Below are 22,451 nucleotides of genomic sequence, written 5' to 3' on the forward strand. Positions count from 1 at the left end.
GAGGTTCAGGAAGGACCTTGTGTTCTAAACCCCTTTGCAGAGGGGAGTCTAGGTGTGGCTGGATCCAGACCTAGTCCCAGACCAGGTCAACAGTTTATATCTAAAGGATTATACGTGCACAATCAATCTTTTATATAATTTAGTTAGGATTTCAAAGTTTAGCATGCTGTTAATTGCTTACTGAGAATTTGTTGTGGACAAGGACTCTCTCGACTTCGAGGAGTAACCTTGAAAGGTGTTCTTGCTCAAGGGGAGATCTTGGTGTGCTGCCCGCTGCCATGCAGGAGAGCTCAGTGGGCCCTGGGCTGAAAACTATTTCTGGAGTAAGATAATTGACTTACAGTCATATTCACATACTGACTACAGATGTTAGTTTCTTCCAAATTTGGCTGAGCCAGACACTGACCAGCACTGTCATTAGGTGGGTGCGTTGTTCAAATTAGCCCTTGGCTGCTGCATTGTTACCTGTCTCCCTCCAATCCACACGTCCATTACGATCACCACTGGTGGTTGTCATGTGAACAGGGTTGTAGGAAATATGGCCCAGGTTGGGGAGTGGGGAGAGCACAGCAGCACAATAAGCAAACTTTGTAACTCTTCACCTGAGCATGTTTGCCAGAGAGATTTGCCTTAGCTGAAGACACCCCCAAACCACAGAAGCTGTCTCAAATTGCTTTAAAATGCTGTTATTACCTGCTTATAATTTGTATGTTAATACTAGCCACGGTTGTTCTAGCTTCCTGCACGTTCAGAATTAGTTGACATTCTTGATTTCCTGTTTCTGCTGTAGTTTGAAAGATATGTTTGCCATCAAATTCCTTTTTTTTTTCTTTTTTTCCTTGTATTCAGAATTTGATTAATGGTAATTCTGCTGAGGCACTATTTCAAAGATAAAAATTAATGGTAACATAAAATTATAATGCAATTTTTTTCCAGTCTTTCTCATTAGAGTTCCACTTCGGGCCCAATGACTACTTTTCTAATTCAGTCCTGACAAAAACATACAAGATGAAGTCAGAGCCAGACAAGACGGATCCCTTTTCGTTTGAAGGACCTGAAATAGTTGATTGTGAGGGGTAAGGAAAACTTGAAATTCAAAAAACCTTCTGAAGTACGAGTCTGTATTTTCCAGATGCTGTTCTCTCTTACTGTGATACTGATGAATGCAGGTAAAATAAAGCTTTTGCTGACTTGAAAACTGGGAGTGTTCGTAGGGATGCTGATGGATGATCTTAGCTTCAGCATGCAGAAGTAATACACGCATAGACACAGATACATTTTTGACATAGTATGCATTTTAAATCTTCCACTTCTCAAATTTAATAGATTGCTAATGAGGTAACAAGACTTTTTTTTCCAGATAACTGGGTAAATTCATATTAGTCATTACATTTCATAGACCCCCATTCTCAGTCTGATCGTAGCCTTAGACTCTCTTGGACTCTTGCTCAACTCCTCAGCAATTTTTATTCCAGCAGTACTTCTGAATCTGGCAGGAAATTGCTGTATGTATGAACTGTTCTTTCAGCCTGTTTTGAGGCTGGAACACTGGACACGCTGCATTAGCCACAACTGTCAGAACCTAACTGCAATTTTTTTGTCAAATTGTGTTCAGAAACTGACTGGAATGGTGAATTCTCATTTCTGCTATGGAAGTCTAGTGGATTGGACACCACGTTAGAGTTTTTCTTTGTATAAAAGATTGTTCTGTTTAACCTAACCCTTGCTCTTCCCATCAGTGATCTCTGCTCTATAACTGATATTCATTGTCATACCAGAGCAGAGCTAACACAACTGGAAAATGCTTTTGTACCTTTTTTTAGCTTTCTTGCTGTGTTTTTTTCTGTTGGTTTGTGATTGATACATTTTTTTGTCCCCCACCCTGTTCAAGGATGTGTTTTTTGGTTTTGGTGGGAAGGTTTTTTTGAATTTGATGGGGAGGGGGGGTGACCTGGTTTCATCTGAGATAGAGTTAATTCTCTTCCTGGTAACTGGTAGTGTTTTGGATTAGTGTGTTTTGGATTTAACATAAGAATAAGGTTGATAACACACAAGTAGCTTATCCTAAGTTAAGGACTTCACGGTTCCCCATACTCTGCCAGCACAGAGGTGCACAGTAACCTGGGAGGGAGCACAGCCAGGACAGCTGACCCCAACTAGCCAAAGGGCTATTTCATACCACAGGATGTCATACTCAGTATAGAAACTGGGGGGCGTTGGCTGGGATGGGCCGATGGCTGCTCAGTGGTGAGCAATTGCTTTGTGCATCACTTGTCTCTTGTTGAGTTTTATTTCTCTCTGGTTTTGTTGTATTGCTTTTCATTACTACTACTGTTGTTATGTTTTATTTTACTTTCGTTGCTAAACTTTCTTATTTCAAGTCATGAGTTTTACTTTTTCCAGTTCTCCTTCCCATCCCACTGGGAGTGGGATGGAGTGAGTGAGTGGCTGTGTAGTGGCTAGGATTAAACCATGACAGGGATTTTGGGTTTTTTTGTGGAGTGGGGTTGGGGGTTTTTGTTTGTTTTTGGGGGAGGGGGTGTTTTTGTTTTTTTATTTAAAACTAACACTTAAGAGATGCCAAATATTTGCTTTCTTGAAGGCACCCTAGATGACCTCAAAACTTTTTGGCTTTTGAATTGAGTATTAATCACGTGCAGTGAGGCAAAAACATCTACTTGCACATTTAGTGAAAGTTGTGCCCAAGTGAAAGTCCGTTTTGAAGAAAGCTTTAATTACAGCAAAATTAAGTCCTGCAGAGGAATCCCTTTCTAAAATTGCTTATATGTCAAAACTTTGATTTCAGTTCATGTTTCCTGATGAAGGTTGGAGATACTAGACTAAGTAGAGCAGGAAAACATGTCTGTGACTTTTTATACAAGTTAACTATAAAACAGTTGACTTTGTTTATCTATAGGACAAAATATTCTGAGGCACTTAAGGCTTACTGTGGCACCATTATTTCTGTTAGAACTAGCTGTGTCTACCACTTATTCTTTGCCATGCGCAATTTTGGGTAAAACTATAGGTGAATGGAGAAAGACTTTTGAGATAAATGTCAGTTTGCACAACAGCAGAAAGGAACTGCAAAGTAAGTTCTTTCTGGCTTGCTGTACTTGACTGCCAAGTCAGTCTGAGCACTGCTCTTTGGACAGCTGAAGTGTGCCTCTCCCTGGCCACTCTGTGCATTTAATTTTAGGGTAACTGGACACTGCCTTGGCCCGTAGTGAGAGGATGTAACGTATTGTTTTCTACTGGTCCAGCTATTGGAATTATACTTCTCAACAATTGAGATTTTTCTGGAATAGCTTAATCATGTCCTTGGTCCCGAAACTCCAGTAGTTGGGGCAAAGAGGTATTAAAGTGTAGGTGGGGTGGGGGCAGTGATAACTCTGCAAAGACAAGCTTTTTCATTTAGGGAAATACTTGATATGTCCAGCATACACATAGTGTCAAGCACCGCGATGCATCTACTTGACATCTTGTCAAGCAGATTCAGTTGCCAGCTTGTGTAAAATTAGCTTTGTCTAGAGAATGATAAGCCATCTTTGCCTTGAATGTTTGTTGCTCGCGTGCTCAGTTCCCTATTTTCACTGATGTCTTGTGTTAAAATACTGTTTCTTACGTATTGTCTTTAGGTGTACTATTGACTGGAAGAAAGGAAAAAATGTTACCGTTAAAACAATCAAGAAAAAACAGAAACACAAGGGTCGAGGCACAGTTCGGACAATTACTAAACAAGTACCTAATGATTCTTTTTTTAACTTCTTCAGTCCAATAAAAGGTAAGCTTGAAAATCCAGGATTTAGGATTCTTAAAATACATTGTGTTTTATTTATATGTATTTGTATTTCTGCAGCTTAAACCTATAAACTGTTGATGCTGCTGCATCATATACTTGCCTTGTACTAGAGGAAAATAACAAACTAGCCCATCCAAACAGATAATTTCATTCAGATGTTCTGTAGAATGTAGCCATTAGGTGTGCTGTGTAAACAGGATTCATAGTATGGAAAGAGTCACGTGTAGAATCTCTTAAAGAAGTTTACTTGTTTTACCACAGGATGGCTCCATGCATCAATTTGAGGTTTTTAACATGTGAGAGTAATCTCTGCCAGTGTTGGTCAAGTTTATAGTATATAGGTTTCATTTAAACCTCGGTGTTAGGTGATGGAACTTTCTGTGGTTTCTTCTGTGAATAATTAGTGATCCCTAATGTTCCATATGTACCTTCCTAATTTTCCTAGTTATCCAATGTTAGATGTGTACTCGCATATTTAAAACAACTTAAATGGATTCCAAAAACATTTTCTCCTTGATACATTTCCCTATCCCCCATTGTTCCCACCTCGTGCTCACCCCCACCCCCCAAAAAAAAAGAGGGGGTGGAAGAAGCAGCTTACTTCGTGGACTTTAGAGGTGTACTGAACAAAATGGACATTAGTTCTTGATTCAGTAGTATGATCTACCTGTGCCTTTTAAATACCACTGCAAATCCCTGTGTACATGGGGATAAGAAACAAGTGATAAGTTTTTCCAAAGTTTAGAGATTGCTTGGTATAGAAATGTCGTTTAACTTAATCGGTGTTTTTTGTTCCAAGTAGTTGCTGCTTTTAGAAAGGTACAGAGATTTGTTTTCCTCATTATGGTTTTGTTTTTATCTTTTTTTTAAAATACATGAAGGCCATACTCTGAAGGTAGCTGTGTAAGAAAGATAAGAGTATGACATGTGCTGGCAGTTGATACTTGCATTTTCAACTTAAGAACAGGCTGAGCCAAATTATCACTTTCACAGCAGGATCACAATAGCGTGACACCCAAGTAGACGAGGGAAATCTGGTTTGGGGTTTTTGTTGTTGTTTGGTTTGGGGTGTTTCTAACCAACCAAACAAAAAAACCCCACCCTGTTCCTTACTGGTTACAGTACCGTGCCTCTTCTCAACAGTGCTTTGCAAATTCATGACAGAATGTTAATTTACTTGGTAGCATCTGTGTTTGGAGAGAGGATAGAGTTTGTAGTGCTCTAGCCAAATAGTCACTGTAATTGCAGCATTAATATAGAAACAAAATGTGTTGCTCTGAGGGGAGAAATGTGATCTGCATGCCTTCTGAACCCATTTTTGTAGAAAGAGTATTTTCTGTGCAAGAATCTTTGACATCAGGATGGCAGCTTTGATTCTCTTACTACAGTACATAAAATTCTTGCATGGGCAATTTCTGTGGGTTTAACTTGGGATGAATCAGAATTGGTTTAATAAAGGTTTAATAGTTAGCTTCTGAAGACTTTATAACCCCAGTGTTTTCTGGTATGAGAAGGTTTTTATACTGTGTTTTGTCATATTGAGTATTGAAGTGGGCTAAGCTATACAAACTTTTCTTAAATTTACTGTCTTTTCTTTTTGCAGTATCTGGTGATGGAGAGTCATTGGTAAGTGCATTTCTGAAATGGCACGATTGCCACATCTTTTTCGCTAAACTTATCTAGTGACTATTCAGATTCTTAAGTACTGTGTATTTTTGTCTTTATTTTTGCTTTTGCCAAAGCTGAGCTTCGCCTTGATAAAATGCAAGATACTGTTGGCTTCTCCCAGTTAATCCACTGACACTTTGCTGTTACATGTTTTGCTGATCTAATACATCTATAATGATCACTGCTGGGAAGAGGTCATTATTTTCTCTAGTCACTCAGCACTACAGCTGATACCTGATTTATTTTAAAAAAAAAAAAATCTGTCTCAAGCATTCTGAACAGTTCTGTAGCATCTGGTGTCAGAACCAGCAAAGTCTACAGGAGCCTTTTTCATAAAAGGTGTTTCAGCAGAGCAGCAGCCCGTATGTAGAAAGCTTTTAAAATAAATCTCAGTTCTGCAAATCTGAGTTTAGACTTGCAGTATTTCTTTTATTGTTACAGAGTATACTGAAAGTACTTGTGACCTAAAAGTTTATGTTGATTAGTGTGATGTTTCAAACCTGTAACTTTTAAATACTTCTCTACGCTCCTCTCTAGCACATCACATTTTTCGTAGAAAAATAAATTGATTTTCTTTACAGGATGAAGACTCAGAGTTTACTTTAGCAGCAGATTTTGAAATTGGACACTTTTTCCGTGAAAGGATAGTCCCTCGTGCTGTGCTTTATTTCACTGGGGAAGCTATAGAGGATGATGATAACGTATGTATTCTGTCAACATTTTGTTTATTAATCACCATGTAGATAGAAACATTCTCTTGTCTGATTAGACTACTATGTGGTATTAATTACATAGAGAATAACAAAAAACCTGAAGAGATTCCTGTTAGGAGTAGGAAAGAATCATTCAACGTGCTGTGGGTTGTTAGTCTTTGCTTCTGGAAGGTCTTTAGTTTCAGTTACTGTGTTTGAATATTACCTATTACTGCAGAATTTTTATGAAAATATTAGCAGAGCTAATAAAACCTTGGGTTTTTTTTTCAGTTTGAAGAAGGTGAAGAAGGTGAAGAGGAGGTGAGATGCATACTGTATCTTTTATAGATAATTAATTACCTACTACATTCCAGTTCCAGAAGTAGTCTTATATGGAGCAGAAAATAGTTGTTCATAGATGCTCTTGTGTATGATACGTCTTTCCAAGTTCAGCATTCCTGACTTAAAAAAATATGTCAGTGTTTTCTCTTCTCACAAGTACTTTCTGCAAGAACATTTATCCAGTTTTTTTCTAGTATTTTGAAAACTGCTTTCTGACATGAGTCAAAAATTAAGGATGAGGGGTTTTTCTGAGTGCTGCATGAACCTTCAGTCATATTCTTAAATATCTGTTATTACTGCAGTAGTGGAATTCAGCAGTCAGCTTCTAGTTGTTGTAAGTTTGAAGACTGGGCCTTGCTAAGTGTAAAATAAAAAAGGGAGAACATGCAACTGCTCAGGATGAAGGCTTAATTTAGCCTGGAATTTCTCATATTACCAAGACCTCTGGTCCGTTTGCAGTAGTGTTGTATGAATATAAACATACTGTGAAAGGCTTTGCACAAAACCACTAAATGATACCGCACTTAACTAATATCCCTTACGGATAATTGTATTTTTATTTTACTGCTTTTACTGTGGTGTTCTTGCTAATTGGGTAAAGGTACATACCTCACAGTCATTGAGTTCACCATAGTAGAATACATCAGAAGTTATCAAGCTAGTGGTCTGATGTGAACTGGCAGCCTTCAGCATGCAGTCTCCTTTCTCTCTTTGCAAGTTGCAGTACAGACTTCTGGGCTTCGACTGTTAAGTGATTAAACATTTTCTTATTTTTTTTAAGCTGGATCTTCATAGGAATATACATGTATTTTTAATCTGTGTCCAGTGCCAGATACTACTAAATGGATGTAGGCATGTGTACAACAGAGTGCGAAAATACTGCAAAATTCTGTGGCAGGAATACGTAGCCTGTTCACAATAATCCAAATGAAGACCCTTTGGAAGGAGGTCAAAACAAAGAACAAAATTAGACATATATACTTATTACCAGAACTGTAAAATTCCAAGTAATATGTCAGCTGGAAGTTAAAAAATTGCTGAGAGACTGCAGCAACTTATGTAGGAAGGTTGCCTTAAGCCATGCTGAATTTTTTTAATCTAGGTTTTAAATCTTTTAAAGATTTTGCTTTAAGATTTTGAAGATGCTGAATTCTTTTAAGTCAGCCCAAGTAGTTTTAATGTTGACATCTGAAACACTCTGGAATACAGTGGTAATATAATCTGTTATTTTGGTTTTTCTCCATTACAAAAAGTTGCACTTTTAACCCGTTTTAATTTCTGTTAGTTTATCTCTATTTTGTCATAGGAATTGGAGGGGGAAGAGGAGGGAGAAGAAGAGGAAGATGCAGAGAGTGATCCTAAGGTAGGGATTTTTGTGTGCTTAGTCATAATGCAGCCTATAATTGTGAGCAGTGTAACTGAGGTTATAATAGTTTATGAAGAGATTAATAAATAATAAAAAACCAAAACCCACACTAGCTTCTGACTGCAATGTTTTCATCTTCTTCAGCACTCAAATTGCTCTTAAAAGAGAAGTTAATGTTTCCATAAATTGAGAAAATGTAGGCTTTGTTTTCCAACCTGCACCAAGAAAAGATAACTTCTGAACTATGTGCCTTTTAATTCTTCATGTTATCTCTGTATAATCATGATATATTTTTTCCTTTAGAAAGGTCATATTCAAATATTCTGTGGCTGGACTTCAATTTAGAATTAGTCTGACAAATCTCAACTAGCTTGTTTATTTGTTTTCTTTTTCTTAAATTGTGCTTTCTGGTTGTTCTGATGGCTGCAGGTTAGACTCTGCATGTCTGCACTTACCTAGAAATCAAAAAAAGTTAGTCCCCAACTTTGAATTTTAAAGTTTAAAGACCTGGTTTAAATTTCAGCCTTAAGGCTTAGTGCTCCTTCTGATAGGTGTTTTTCAGTCTTTCGGTTAATGCTTATGTTTAGTGAGGCTGGGACAGTGATGACAGACTTGGGTTCATTTAGTTCTTAAAACATCAGCTTTTTATAAACGCACAGATACAAATGTGAAAGGCATGTGAAACTGCTTGATCTCCGGATGAATGTCTTAACAGCAGCTTAACATATTAGTCTTCTGATGTAGAGTTTTATATGCATCACTGTATCCCTAATAAATGCTTTTTGTCACCATGTCAAGAATTGAGCTTGGTTTTCTTCAGTGAGAAATACCGTATACTAAAATTCTGTCTTGTGGAAAGATTGATCAAACAGGATTAGAGTGGCAGAAATGAGTATTCTGACTGCTGTGCAGGATCAAAATGCATTGGTGTACCTGTAATGGGAAAAAGTTGGACAGCTGAGAAACAAAATGTTAGTTCTGAGTCAAAGTATATTTGTGCGAGGTATCAAATATCCTTCTATAGGGCTTTGGTATTCTGTAGAAAAAAGCTTAAGGTATCTTGGAAGGTTATGGTTGTTGCCTTCTGTGTTATTTTGTACATTTCACTTTTCATTCATGCTGACAGTTCCTTTCAATTTTTTCCCATTTAGGTGTAATTTAAGTCTGTTTATCATTCATACATTTCTAGGTAAGGTGGAATTCCATTCATACCTAACTTCCAAGAGTCCCATTTGTAGCCATGCAATGTGGTTTGTTTTCTAGGGTTTTCTGTTATTCTTTTTTTTTTTTTTTTTTTTCTTGTGTGGGGAAAGGAAATGGGGGAATGGTGACTTCAGAGTTTAGGTTTTATTAGTAAAAAATAGAAAGAAATGTTTATAGAGATAAATGCCTTTGAATCATAAAATTAAATTAGATTTTTCAGAATGATCTCTGTCTTCCTGGCACAACTTCTGCTTTGCCTTTGTAGCAGTCAAAACTGCATTTTATATATGCATGATAAAAGATATTGAGACTTGTCAGACTTTTTTCTGTGTTTCTGATTTGATGTTGCATCTCCTTACTGTTTCTAGTGTATTTGCAAATTATTTCTTAAATATCTCTTGTAAGTCATCAGCTTACTTAGTATGTCTTTTCCAGCATTATTCTTATTTATGCTGCCTGACAGAGGCAGTCACTCTTAAAGGCCTATTTGTTGAGCTCTCATGATTCTGAATAGGTACTGCTCTCCTGCTCATCTATCTATTTAGAAGAAGGGGGGGGGAGTTTCTTCTATTGTATACTGTCATCTTTCACCTTTCATCCCATGCCTCATAAAGAACAGCAGGCTCCATATGTATTTTAGGCTAGTATCGTTACTTAAGACAAGCTGTAATCTTTCTAACTCATTCCCTCTGCATATATAATGCACTTCTTCACTACTCAAAATTGAGCTGGGGGGTTTGTTCATTTTTTGTTTATTCATGATCTGATATACTTTGAGAAGCCAGCCACCCTGCCTCAACATACTTGCACTGTTTATTTACCTGTAGTAGTAGCACATCCATTTGTCACAACAGCTTATGTGTTGTCCTGCTGCAGTCTGTTACACAGGTGTCTTCCCTTCTTACAATTAGTTGTCAGCCACTGGCTTCAGTTCAAGTCAACTTGGAATTCTGGTTTTTTGTCTTTTAAGACTTAACCCTGTTTTTCTATTCCTTCTTCTGTTCATCCCATTTTCTGGTCCTGTTTTTTCCTGTCCCCTGCCACTCTTTGCCTTTTAGTGTTATATCCCCCCCCCCCCCCCCCCCCCCATTTATTAGATTTCTTAGATTTAGAATAGTTTTCCCTTTCATGTACACAAAAAAATAATTGTTCTTTGGTCTGTTTTCCTTTTCAAATCCAATTTCTCCTCTTTGGTCACTTCCGCATTACTTCCTCCTTTATTGTTGTACTATATTTGCTACATAAATGTCAACACTTTCTACTTTGTTAACTTTTTCCTCCTTCTTTCCTCTCACTCCTGTCAGTTTTAAGTACATTTGAGTTGTTCAGTTCAAACCAGGACATTATCTCTTACACAAAGCACTTGCATGTAAGTTGTGGCTTTGGAAGACTGAGCAGTCAGATGGTTGGAAGTAGCTTCAGAAGATGCTACAAAACCAAATGATGTAGCTTGTTTTGTCCAGTGTATTTTTATATGTGCTTGCATGCCCTGTTCTGTTAGCTGCCTTTATTTCACGTTACTGATGCAGTGCTCGAATTGAAGTGGCCGACAAGGTAGTAGAGAATGCTGTTTTGAATTATGAACTAAAAAGCCGCTGCAGGGAGACACTGCACGTGCTTCAAGGTGCTTTAGTCTGTAACTAACTATGTCACTAAGTAACAGTGACAGAAGGGCCTGTTAGCAGCAAAGTCATTTTTCAGAACCTCTGAAGCATTCTGTGTAGTTGGGGAGGAGGCAGTTCAGACCACTTGCTTAGCTCCAATTAGCTCTGAGTTTAAATCCCATGTATATATTTGATATCCTTGCTTTTTCTCATCTGAGAACATAAATTAGAAAATGAACAAAGATAAGGTTTAGCTTTAGGACTGCTAACTGGACTATTTCATGGTAAGACATTCAAAATACTGAAAGGATTTCTTCCTTCTGTGCTGGAAAGGACATCAGCTTTAGTGCCTACTGCCTGCATTGATCCCACTATTGGCTGTACGGCTACTTTAGTGGATGAGAAGCTTCCCAAAAAGTGGTTTGTAAAAGTAAGGCGGTAAAGGTTCAATCGCTCTTTGAATCACCTAGGAATGTGTCCTGCCAAATCTGTTTAAACACTGACGATGAATAGAAATTCAGTGTCTCTTTCAGCAGTACCTTCATGTGAAAAAGATCTGGTTTGGAAGGATTAAATTGCTAAGATAAATGGCATGGGTAGTTTGGGCTTATGCCCCCATTCTCTAGGACACCCAGTTAATTGGATGAGTAGAAGCAGTAAGCTGTGTGTATGAAAGTCCCAAAAGCAGTATTACTTCAGACCTCCTTTTCTTCTCCATTTTAGCCCTATGATCCTGCAAATTTTAGGTGAAATTCCCTCCCTAAATTTGATGTGTCCCCTCTGTATCCATGAGCAGCTGATGCAGTTTAGCTGATCTAATTGCTGATGTCTTGAGCAAGTGGTCTGTGTGTGAGCTAATGAGCTCAAGTTTCTTGCATTGTTCTGGGTAATCAAATGCCATAAAAAAAAATGTTTATGTCCATTGTAGCAAGTGTTGTTTGGTTTGGTTTTTTAAATTCTGAGAAAGTGATGCAATAAATAAGAGGCAGTGGCAAAAAAGCTTTATATTGATGTTTAGTAAAAGAGGAAAAAATAACTGGGAGTCTCACTTACTTAGCTTGTATGTCTCCATTGGAACAGTGTCTCAAACTGGAATCAAAGGCCCAGAGTAGTTTAAACGTCTTGCACAGAATAAGTAAATATTATTAAATATTTTATAGAGATGTACATTTTTTTAAAAAAATTGCCACTTTTCATATGATTTTAAGTCATTGCTCATGACTACTATAGAGAATCTCTTTATGACAAGAATTCTTGTCTCTAGTGCTGGTAGTGAACTTCAGTACATCTTTGCTGCTAAATTTCTTTTAAAATAAAATGCAGTTCCTCCTCATCTTTGCCTGTTAAAGTCTCTCTGGTCTTTATGGTCTGCCCAGTGCACTTCACTGCCTTTCTAAGATATCTTGGGAAGTTAATCTAGGGAAATACAGCATGAATGGAAATCTTGGTAGAATGGGGAGATAAATAGCGCAGGGTCTGTCTGAGGCAAATAAATGGACTGTTAGTGGCTGGCTGACCAGGTATCACCAACAGTCAGGGCACTGCGGGAAGAGCGGGCTCAAGCCTTGTCTGAGGGAGTATGGATGTAGTATCTCAATCACACTCGCAGCTGGAGGTCTGGTCCCTGATCTTACAGGAGCCATTAGAGGCCAAAGATAAGTTTCAGCATGCGTGTGCCTGATGGGGCAGCTGTAACTTGAAGAAAATTATAGTCATATCGGTGCTGTTGTCACCTTGGGATTAGACTGTGAGATGCTTTGTATGAGGCTGACACTGAAGGCAGTAGAGCTCACATGCTGGCTTCCTCAACAAGAGCAGTGCTGTACTATTGAAATGGTGGAAGAAAATGGATTATGTTGGAATCTACATCTGAGATACTGCCTTGTTACTTATGGCCTGCTTAAACATTTTATGTATGGTCAAGGTCAATATGCCTTCAGCTGTAAGCTAAAAACTGCATAAACTAGCAGTATTTCTCTCAGAATTCTCTAACAACTGACTTGTATCCAAGATCCTGTTAAACCCATAAACTGTACTTTCTTTTGTCTGCTAACAGTAATCAACACTGAAAGGTCCTTAAGAAGGAACTTTGTAATCTCTGTAACGCAGTTTTTACAGCATAAAGATTTATATGCAATAATATGATTTAAATGTTTACAGAAATAAAGATAAGTATAAAGAAAGGATAATAAAGTTTATTAGAAAATATAACAAGGGTATTGTTTGATCATGAAAATTTGGCTGAAATGGTTACGGTGGTCAGCCTAAATGTGTCTGGTATGAGTACAACAGGTCAATAGGAAGGAAGGAGCAAGATGGAAAGATTTTAAAGTACTTTCTAAATAATTGGTTTCTCACTTGATAATGGCTCTTACCCAGAGTGCATGGGCGAGGGGAAGTGATGCTGTACAGAACAACTCTGTGGCCACATTCAAATATAAAGCAGTTATAAGAAAAATAGATACTATTGGAAAGCTTTTTTGATAAAAATGATGCTGGGTTTTGGCACCTCTAATAGGTGAAAAGGAATAGCATACAACACATTACCAGTGGCAGGCAGATTTTCTTTGTTTTGAGAGTGTTAATTTTGTGTTCTGTATAAACGTACTCCTCTCTTCAAGAAAGAATTCATGCTGTATTTAGTCCCAGATCAGTGAAAATGGATTCACACCAGTGTTATTTTGAACCCCAGGCAGATGAGAAAGTACAAAGTTGAAGTTAGCCAGATGTGCTGGGGGAGGAAAACTGCAGAGAAGAACTCTACAAGTTCTTATGTGTATCTGTGCAGAAGAGACAGCATATGGCTTTAATTCAGACTTCCAGTGGGAGTGATAATGAACACTATAACCCTAAAGCAGTTTAGGAGGGGAAGAGAAAAATAGCCTGTGTTTAGTGCAGATTATAAAGGGCAAAATTTATGATAAGGAATGTTAGTTGCAGCTGTTCTTCCTCGCTACAGGCAACATGCTTAAGTGGTTTTAGGTCTTGGTTACTGGATCTATAATGAAACACCTAAAGTTCTTTAGGATACTTACTAAGAAACATTGTATTTTGCAGTCAGTAACATAAAAGTTTTGTCATGTTTTATACCTCTATTTTTCTTTAATAAGATTCAGCAGATTTCTGTGCCTGCTATTTGTTTATAATAAAGCTATTAATAATGATAAAGGGAGAAGCAAACAGGAAATACACTGGGTGAATTCTCCTGTTTAAGAATCCTGTTTTACAACAAAAAAGCAAGAAATACAGTGTAAAACTTGAAGTTCTTAGCTGTTTGAGTACTTGTTCTCCTTCCCAAATACACTTCCTTTTGCCAAAGGGGAAGTTGTTTTACAACCTAATGAAGTTGTTTCTACTTTTACATATTCAGAGTAACATGCGGACTTCTTGCTTGGTGTTAAACTGTTGAATAGTTACCTGCTGGTGATGCAGAACCTACAAAAAATCAACACATTAATTACGTTTTTATCACCTTAGCAGAAAGGGCAAGGCTTCTAAGGAAGAACTCAAACGTGCTGCAGAATAAGCAGCCTACCTTCCCTTCCTTCCTCCCTCCTTAGTGAGGAGGTGGCAGTTTATTGTTAAACTGTTTAATAGGAACTGAAAGTCAGATTGAGGGAGAGTAGCATGGTTTGCTTTTTTTTTTTTTTTTAACCTTGGCCTACTGGATGGAGTGTAAAGAACACAAATGTAGATTAAAAATATGGGGTACCAAGCAGTTGGGGGCAAGGGGAGACCTGAGAATATGGTGACTGCTGTTCAGACCTGTATTATCTAGCTGGAGTTTACATATAGCTATTTTGTGTGTGCTAATGAAATCTAGCTAATTCAGAACTGCATAGCCAATTTCTTTTATTTGTTGAAGTATTTTCTTGTGTGACATTTTGATTTTTAACTGTGTTGGTTTTTTCTTTTCCTTTTATACAGAAAGATTCCAGCCAACCTGCTGAGTGCAAACAACAGTAATAAGGAAATACCACTTGGAAGTGATATTTGAACAACTTGTAACAAATACTTGGATACCTGGCCTGCAGTTCAGGATATTCCATCGCTGCAGCACAATCTTATTAACAATGCTTAAAATTAATTTGTTTTAAAATGCATGATTTTCACTAACTTTTCTTTATTGCTTAACATGTACAGTGGCAACTTCAATGCATTTGGGAAATATGAGGTTTAAATAAAGCACACTCTACAGCCGTTGGTACACTGTAGCTATGTCAGTAGGCCTTTAGAGCCTTTTGCCCTATGCATAGGGGAATAGTCCAGACTACCAAGTGAGGATTATCCATTTTCTTGTTAAACATTGAAAATTGTGGAATAGCAATGTTCTAAGAAGCTGAAGTAAATGGATTACATGTATGGTAGCTGAAACAGATAGAGCAATATGACTTTTTTGCTAGTTCCCTCCCCCTTTTTTAATGTTTCTTGCAACCTACAAATTGAACTAGTGCTTGAGCAGCTTTAAATGTCATATTTATTATCTCAGTAAAACCAATTGAATTGAAGTAATTTTACTTCATTGAAAGGAGTGTCATATTTGAGACTTAGTTGTTCATCTTACTATTTATTTATTCATGTTTGTAAGTACTTTGACAGAACTAGTGCTTTTTAATAGTTTTTAATATACTTGAAAATCTTTCTTCCTCTTTTGCATACACTATGGGTACTTGTAAAACAAATCATTTGAATTGGTCTCAATGTAGTAGTCTAGACGGAAGAAACGAACTTGCATCAAAATGACAACTCTTCTGGATGAAGATCAAAATGCAAAGGCCAAACTGTTGCTGTTGATGGAAGTGGGTTGCAGCCAAAGAACCAGAAAATTTCCAGTAGTCTTATTGCTTAGTGTCCAGCATGGAAGGACCTTTCACTATGAACACGGAAACTTATCAAAATTCAGTTCAATAAATCTGAAGTTTTGGTGTCTTACTTGCAACACTGAAATTATTCCGTTCCACAATTTGTTTTATTTAAAGCACTGAAGTCTTCAGAACTACCTTTTGTTGTTGTGGGGCACTTCAGGTACACGTTTCTAGTTTCAGCATCCATTGCCAACCTCTGGCAGCAGTTGAATAGCAGCTGTATCAACACTGTGACCAGGCATGTAGAGTGCTCCAGCCTTACCTTACACATTTGTAACTTAATACAGTGTTTTCAATTTGTACAGAATAGATAGAATATTCTATTAAAGTTGTGAAACATGATTGTTGGTGCCCGTCTGGTCCATAATGCTTCCTAGGTTAAATGAATGTCCCTTTGACTTTCGGTAGTGAAGGGTGAGGTGTTTAATAAGGGCCGTGCCAGCTGTTGGGCCTCGCACAGCTCTTGTCTCAGTGTCCTATGAGTTTTCTTTGTTATCAAAAGCCAAAGAAAAGCCCTTGTAAATATTGCATTATGGCGTTCTTTGATGTAAACCAGAACAAACCTCAATTTGCAAGTAAACAGTCTGGAATGTTTTGGGGGAATTTGGGTTTTTTAGGAGGCAGTGTCATTATTAAAGATTCCACATCTGTGCAATTTGGTTGTGGACTAAATGAGGTGCTGGGGGGGGGGGAGGCATAATCTTGTTTATGACATGTTAAGATATCCCCACATCACTACCTTGTAGTCAGAAAACATGTAGAGATAATGCTCAGGTGACACACTGTAGTGTGAAAGCAGGAATGGGGATAGCTTCCAGACTTTTAGTTTAAAAAAAAAAAATTTAGTTTTTGTAACCAGTTGTTATAGTGTAGTACAGCAGGTCCAGGGATCAGTGTAAGGGCACGTCAGGCAAGGGGTGGAATAATGACGTGTGCAAGCTGGCTCATAACAGTGCCAGACACATCAACTAGAGATACTTGACCAACTTTTTTTCCTTCTATATCAAAAGAAATGGAATGATAGTTCCCTCATCCTAAAGAAGTACTTTCTCCTACATGGTTAAACAGGAGTGCTGCTGCCTGGAGATAAACATCTGCAAATTAGCACACCGAAGTAATTTATGTGCATGAAATCCCGAAAGGCTAACTTTAATTTTGAGAAAACGGGAAATTCCAGAACATGTGGAGCAAATGTGCCAGCATTCAGGGAGCACAAATGAGATGGGTGGGTGGCAAAGTTGCCTGGCGAGATGTTCGTCCTCAGGAAGGCGATGGGAAAGCTGAGCTGGGATTTGTTAAAGCCGAGTTAATGCCAGTCGACTCAGAAAACAGATCTTGTCAAAGCCCAGCTGTGCTCTTGCCAGTACAGATCTAGCTGGTGGCAAAGATGAGCATTTCATAGACATGTTTTCAGATGGATATTTATAGACTTTTTCTACAGGAAAAGTAATTAACAGGTACTTGAATGCCTCAGCTCTGTTCTTTAGCAGAGAAGAGTATGGGTTGGTTGTCACAATGTCACAGCCAGACAAATCCAGGCTGGATGGTAAAATACAGGGAGCGTGGGTGTGCAAAAAAGGAGATGAGTGATTAACTGTTGGAAAATAAAATTTTAAGTCAATATGGGTGTTTTCTGAGGACTGTGCCTTAAGCCAAGTTAGGGGCTCTGGAATACTAGGGCAGGAAGTTTTAAAAATGGTGAGGTGATACCAAAAAAAGTGAGTCTACATGCATACATGCCTGATTACCATCACAGCAACCCGATAAAAGAAACTGAAGTTTGGTCTGTGGGAACATGTTCTTTTGATGCAGTCTTCATGTCGGTAGCTTCTCATTTGAGGGGAAGAAAAAAAAAAGCTCCATTTCTGGGTCTGAAAGTTGAAGCAGCTGGAAGCGCTCCAAGCGAGATTAATTTGGCGTGTCGCCTGCTCAGGCTGCGGCATGATTAATAGCTTCTCAGCGCCTCGGTTGTCTAGGAAGAAAGCCTTAGAGGTACTACCCTGCTGCCCTATCTGATACAGAAACAAATGGCAAGTATTCTGCTTCCCGCTGAAAATCAGGGACGGGCTGTGGTTTCTCAAGAGTCTTTTGCACAGTGTTAGGATACCTTCCTGGGAGCTTGGTATTCGGCATAACTGAGAGCTTTCGGTCCAATTTCTGTACGTTCAGTTATCTGGGGTTTGCTATCTGGTTAGGATTTGTGGTAGCTGGAAAAATTAAAATGTTCTCTGTGTGTTTCCACTCTCCTTATTAAACAGGCTTTTCCTGTTTTAAAATAAAGGAGACTTGTAATAAATTCATCCTCAGTTAAGTGTTGCCTTGACGGCAGTTCCTCAAGCAAATAAGGTCTTGCCGAGGAAGCCAGCTCAGCACGGTGCAGTCTGAGGAGGCCCACGCCGGAGAGGAGCGCGTCAGAAGAGGTCAGACGAGTTACGGCACGAGGAAATCGCTCGCTCCTCGCGAGCTCGGCGATTCAGGAGGTGAGTTTAAGGTGTGAGACGTGCCCCGGCTGCCTGACGTTACACTGAGGTGGCACATAACCTTATGAACTTGCGCGTGAAATCTTGCACCTTCTTCTGGAGCATCTTGGCTTGAACCTTTTTGGAAACATTTACAGCTCAGCCAGAAAATGAAAGAAACATCCTTTCCAGTTGAGCCTATAAGCGCAAGTAGTGGGTTATGCAGCTAAGTGGGAGACTTGCTTCTGTCACGGGAGCATGTGTTATGTCCCCCAAAGCCTTGCCATCGCTAAACTTCACCTGTTCCAGTGGCTTTTTGTGTCTGCTTGTGGCTTTTGGAAAAACATGACGTTTACTTTGGGCTCCTTGATAGCCTGTAGTAAATGGCAATGTATATTAAAAAAAAATGCTGCATTCATACTTTATCCTCTGCCTCTTCCCACATATAAATATCTGTATTATTTTCCAAATACAGTCTGGGAGGTATTGTTTTTATCAACATATATTGTTGATAAATAATATATGTCAATATATTATCTGTTCAGGACTCCTCTCCGGAAGCTGAAGTCCTCACATTTTTTACCTCTGCTGCCCATCTTTTTCACTATAATCAGTGTGCAAACTGCTCTGTAGCTGTGACCTGTGCATGGAAGAACCTTCATTCTCCCTTTCCCAAACAATTTATAGTCATCACACTAATAGCAGGCGGAACTGTTTTTTCCCATGTGCTCACATTGCTGTCCTAAATATCTCCAGCCTCTTGCAGGCCAGGGTCAGGAAGCCCAATAAATGCTGTAAGTCACTCCAGTTTGACAAGCATTAAAAAAAAAAAAAAAGAAAGAATCCAAGCCTGTGTGCTGTTAACGAAGCATCATGTGAATGAAGGCTGAGCTGTTTGCCAAGTGCCAGCTTTTGTTTCTAGACCGGCTTTCCTCTCTGCTTGTTCACCTCACCATTACACAAGCAAAAACGCACGCTCCACCCAGCAGTGTGCTCACCTCTTGCACAAGCCACCTTAACCTCTAGTTTTTACCGTGGGAATCCGGACACCTCCTGGGGATGCCAAACCAGGTTAATACAACCCAGCGAGCGTGTGCGCCAAATGCCAGCGCTGCTCCGCGCAGCTTCCTGGCTTGTACAAACCCTCAGGGTAACAGTCCCGTGCTGGAAAGAAAAAAAAAAATAGCCCTCCTAGCACATTCTCCTTTCCCAAAGGAAGTGTCGTCAGAGATGCAGTGGCCTCTCTCTGACTCGCCCCTGCCTTGCTGCTTGCCCCCAGCATCTGCAAATTAAACATAACCCAGTTTAAGAAAAGGGCTGAAGAGAAGACAAATTAGGGAAAGGAATTCACTCATTATGCAACATGATGCAAAGGGGAAACAGAATAAGATCTATAAAATAATAATTTGTCCCTGCTTGCAGCAGAAACTAAACAGCATAGGATGATATTGGAAAAGAAGGTCCATTGGTCTATCACTGATGCAAATCCTGTGAGCTGTTAAACCGATCTTTTTGCAAAGCAAATTCACTCTTCTGGTTGTTGAGTTCATCCACCTTGTAGGGGTAAAGGAAGAACTTGCCTCAGTGTTTTAGCATTAATGCCCACTTGACCAACAGTGGTAAGGTGACACCTAGGAGGGGTTTGGGGTTTTTTTCCTTTTTTAATATTATTTTTTATTTCACCCAGTTGTCTAGTCTTCCTTCCTCATTTTCATGCTCCTAATTTAAGGTACATTTCAAACTCTTTGATTTGCCTGGACGGAAGGAGCACACGAGAAGGAGGGTTGGGTACAAAATTAGTATCAGAGATACTACCAAAGCAAACTCCTGAAGTTGGTGGTGGAATATAACTTGTTAGGGGAGTTAAAGCACTTGCTGTAAAGGTCACGTAAAACTCCTGAACACAAGTGAATAGTTCAAGGCATTCTGATGCAGAGAAAAACCAATTAAGATATAACTGCTGCTGACATTCCCCTAAGCCGTTTCATCTCTTACCGCTTCAAAAAAGCAGGGAAAAACAAATTATGTACCTTCAGTCTGAGATTTATATAGGATGAATTGTTGCTTAGCCTATGAAAAGATCAAAAAGGAGATCTTTAAAGACAGATCACCTACAAAGAACGCTGGACTGTTATTATACCAAAGAAAAAAAAAGGTTAATAAGCACAGTTCAGGTCAAAACATAGGCAAGTGCGGTGTGTGCAACAAAGCGTTCACAAGGGCTGCTTGCTCAGGCGTTTCAAAGCTGGGCAGCAAGAGGGTAAATCACTGAGCCGGCATCTCACGCAGCAACACCGCAGCATTGTACGTGTATCCCCCTCTGCACCTGTAGACTTGGTAGAACTTCTTTGGGTGGAAACTCCTGTGGTCACAGACATGGCTTGGCTTGTGTTGGCTGGAGCCCTCCCTCCCACAGCCCCCGGTTTCATTTTGTGCCTTCTGGGCACCAGGGGTTACACAGTCCCTTTCCCGCAGCTGAAAAGACTGCAAATACCCTGTTTCATTTGGGACTGAACCTGCCCATGTGGGTGCTCCTGGCCCCAGCAAAGAGCCACTGGCAGGTCTGAAGCATCCCTGAGAGATGGAGACCAAAAGACAGAGCTGCAGTAGCCACCCCAGTGAGCCCCTGGCACAGGGGACTCCTCGGCTGGGCATGGGGACTGCTGCCCCCCCCCAGCCTTGTTCTCCCTCCCTCATCCCCTCAGCATCCCTCCTCTGCACTTGGCCCTGTTTGTGGGTGCAGGGCAGGAGGAGGAGGATGAGGAGGAAGAGGAGGTGGCCTGGCCTCCCTTTCCCACCAAGGCGTGCAGCAGCCTCTCCCAGCACCCGGCCCGACCAGTATGCAGGGTTTACTGGGCACGAGGAACCCGCCAGCGCCGTTTCACCCAGGGTCTGATTTCAAAGCCAGCCCTGATGAAGACATTGGGTGAAGGCAAAGCAAACAGACACCATAATTGCAGTGTGTGCTTTCTCATCTCCGTGGCAAGTTGCAAAATGTGCCGCCTCCTCCCTTGTCAGCCGGGCTTTAATTGGTTTTAATGAAGAGGCAATTACATGATTTCAATTTTTAATTAAAGGGGGTGGTGGTGCAGGGGAGGGGGGGGGGCCCAGCCCCCTTTGAGCATGCCAGTGGCACCACAGGAGATCTCTGGACATGGTGTACAGTAGGGTTTGGGGGAGCTTGCCTGACGTCCCCCTGGGCTGGCAGGGTTTAGTGTGGGGCTCTGGGGTGACTGGTGGGAGCAGATTGAAGCCGGCTGCCTCCCAGCCACGCTGCCGGCACTTTCGGATCCTGTCCCGGCACCCCCAGGCAAGATGCAATCGGCTTTTTTGGTGTCAGAGCCAGCACATCAAAGGGGCAGCAAACAGCTTTAAAAAACCCCAAAACCAAAAAGCCCTCCAAAGCCAAACCAAGCCCTCCCCACACATGGCACCAGCCAGAAACATCTCCTGGATAAAGTACTGGGTGGTTGTTGGAAGGGGAGGAGCTGCTGGGGCAAGATGGGTGTCTGAAACCTAACACAGAGCCACAATTAAGAGCTCAAAAAATAATTGTTTTATTTTGTTTTGGTTTATTTTATTTTATTTTTATTTTTAATGTTATTTTATTTTATTTTTCTAATTAATGCCAAGCAGTAGGCAGCTGTCCTCTGATAGAAACACCCTCCTCATGACCCCACACGCGAGTACCAAGGTGGGACTAACCCACCCAGCCCACACGTGCGCTTTTCCTGTAGCCACCACCTTGTCCATCTGTCCCAACATGTGACCAGGGAGGGAAAACCAGAGGCACATGGTACAAATCTCCCTTGGGAAACAGTGATAATTGCAGAGGCTGAACCGCCGACTTAGTCCCACAATGCCTCTATGTTTTATTGCTCTTTCTGGCAGGCAGGAGGCCAGAGCTTTGGCTTTGTCTTGGTCCCATGTGCTGAGATGTCCTTGCTCCTTGTGTTTCAATGAAACATAATCGCTTTACAACTTCCTCCTGCCAGAGATAAAAAAATTATTCAGAAAAAAGGCCCGCGGCTTTGCGGCTGCACCACGCCCCCAGTGTTTCCTTCACCCTTGGCTGATGCTGCTGGGCTTGCCCTTGGCTTACAGAGGCAGGTGGCCCCAGGACCACCGGGCTGCTGGCTGGGCTGCCTGTGGCCCAGCTGGGTGCCCAGTGCATCGCTGCCCCGCAGAGCGTCAGCCTCGGGCAGGCAAGGAGCCAGGGCGGCCTCCCGGCCGCCGCCACTCAAGGGAGTGTGGCTCCAGGGAGGAGAAGGGGAAAAAAAAGTGAAAAAAAAAGGGGAAAGAAGGCAAGGTCCAAGGTCTTTCTGTGCAATGAGTGATTCACCTGCTCGGCAAATATAGCTGGGGCTGGATGGCAGGCTGCTGCGTGGGTAGGCTGAGTCACGCCGCCGCTGCCGACCGGCTGCCCCAGCCCTGCACCAGATGGAAGAAC

General features: G+C 40.4%; 1 protein-coding gene across 4 annotated transcripts in view; it reads left to right on the forward strand.

The window, feature by feature from the left end:
- Nucleotides 1-15,884, forward strand: part of NAP1L4 (nucleosome assembly protein 1 like 4) — a 28,860-nt gene extending 12,976 nt beyond the window's left edge. For 2 of the 4 annotated variants that reach the window (XM_074917869.1, XM_074917870.1), the window contains 7 exons: nt 937-1,076; nt 3,639-3,784; nt 5,406-5,428; nt 6,052-6,171; nt 6,454-6,483; nt 7,811-7,867; nt 14,605-15,884. In XM_074917869.1, coding sequence (XP_074773970.1) covers nt 937-1,076; nt 3,639-3,784; nt 5,406-5,428; nt 6,052-6,171; nt 6,454-6,483; nt 7,811-7,867; nt 14,605-14,643 — 555 coding nt within the window. In that variant the 3' untranslated portion in view covers nt 14,644-15,884. Of the gene's footprint in view, nt 1-936; nt 1,077-3,638; nt 3,785-5,405; nt 5,429-6,051; nt 6,172-6,453; nt 6,484-7,789; nt 7,868-9,021; nt 9,060-14,604 lie in introns of all 4 variants that reach the window. The other 2 variants (XR_012634517.1, XM_074917871.1) reach the window with 2 other exon arrangements.
- The last annotated feature ends 6,567 nt before the right edge of the window (nt 15,885-22,451 follow it).

This window comes from Athene noctua, chromosome 14, assembly GCF_965140245.1.
Source record: "Athene noctua chromosome 14, bAthNoc1.hap1.1, whole genome shotgun sequence".
NCBI classification, from domain to species: Eukaryota; Metazoa; Chordata; class Aves; order Strigiformes; family Strigidae; genus Athene; species Athene noctua.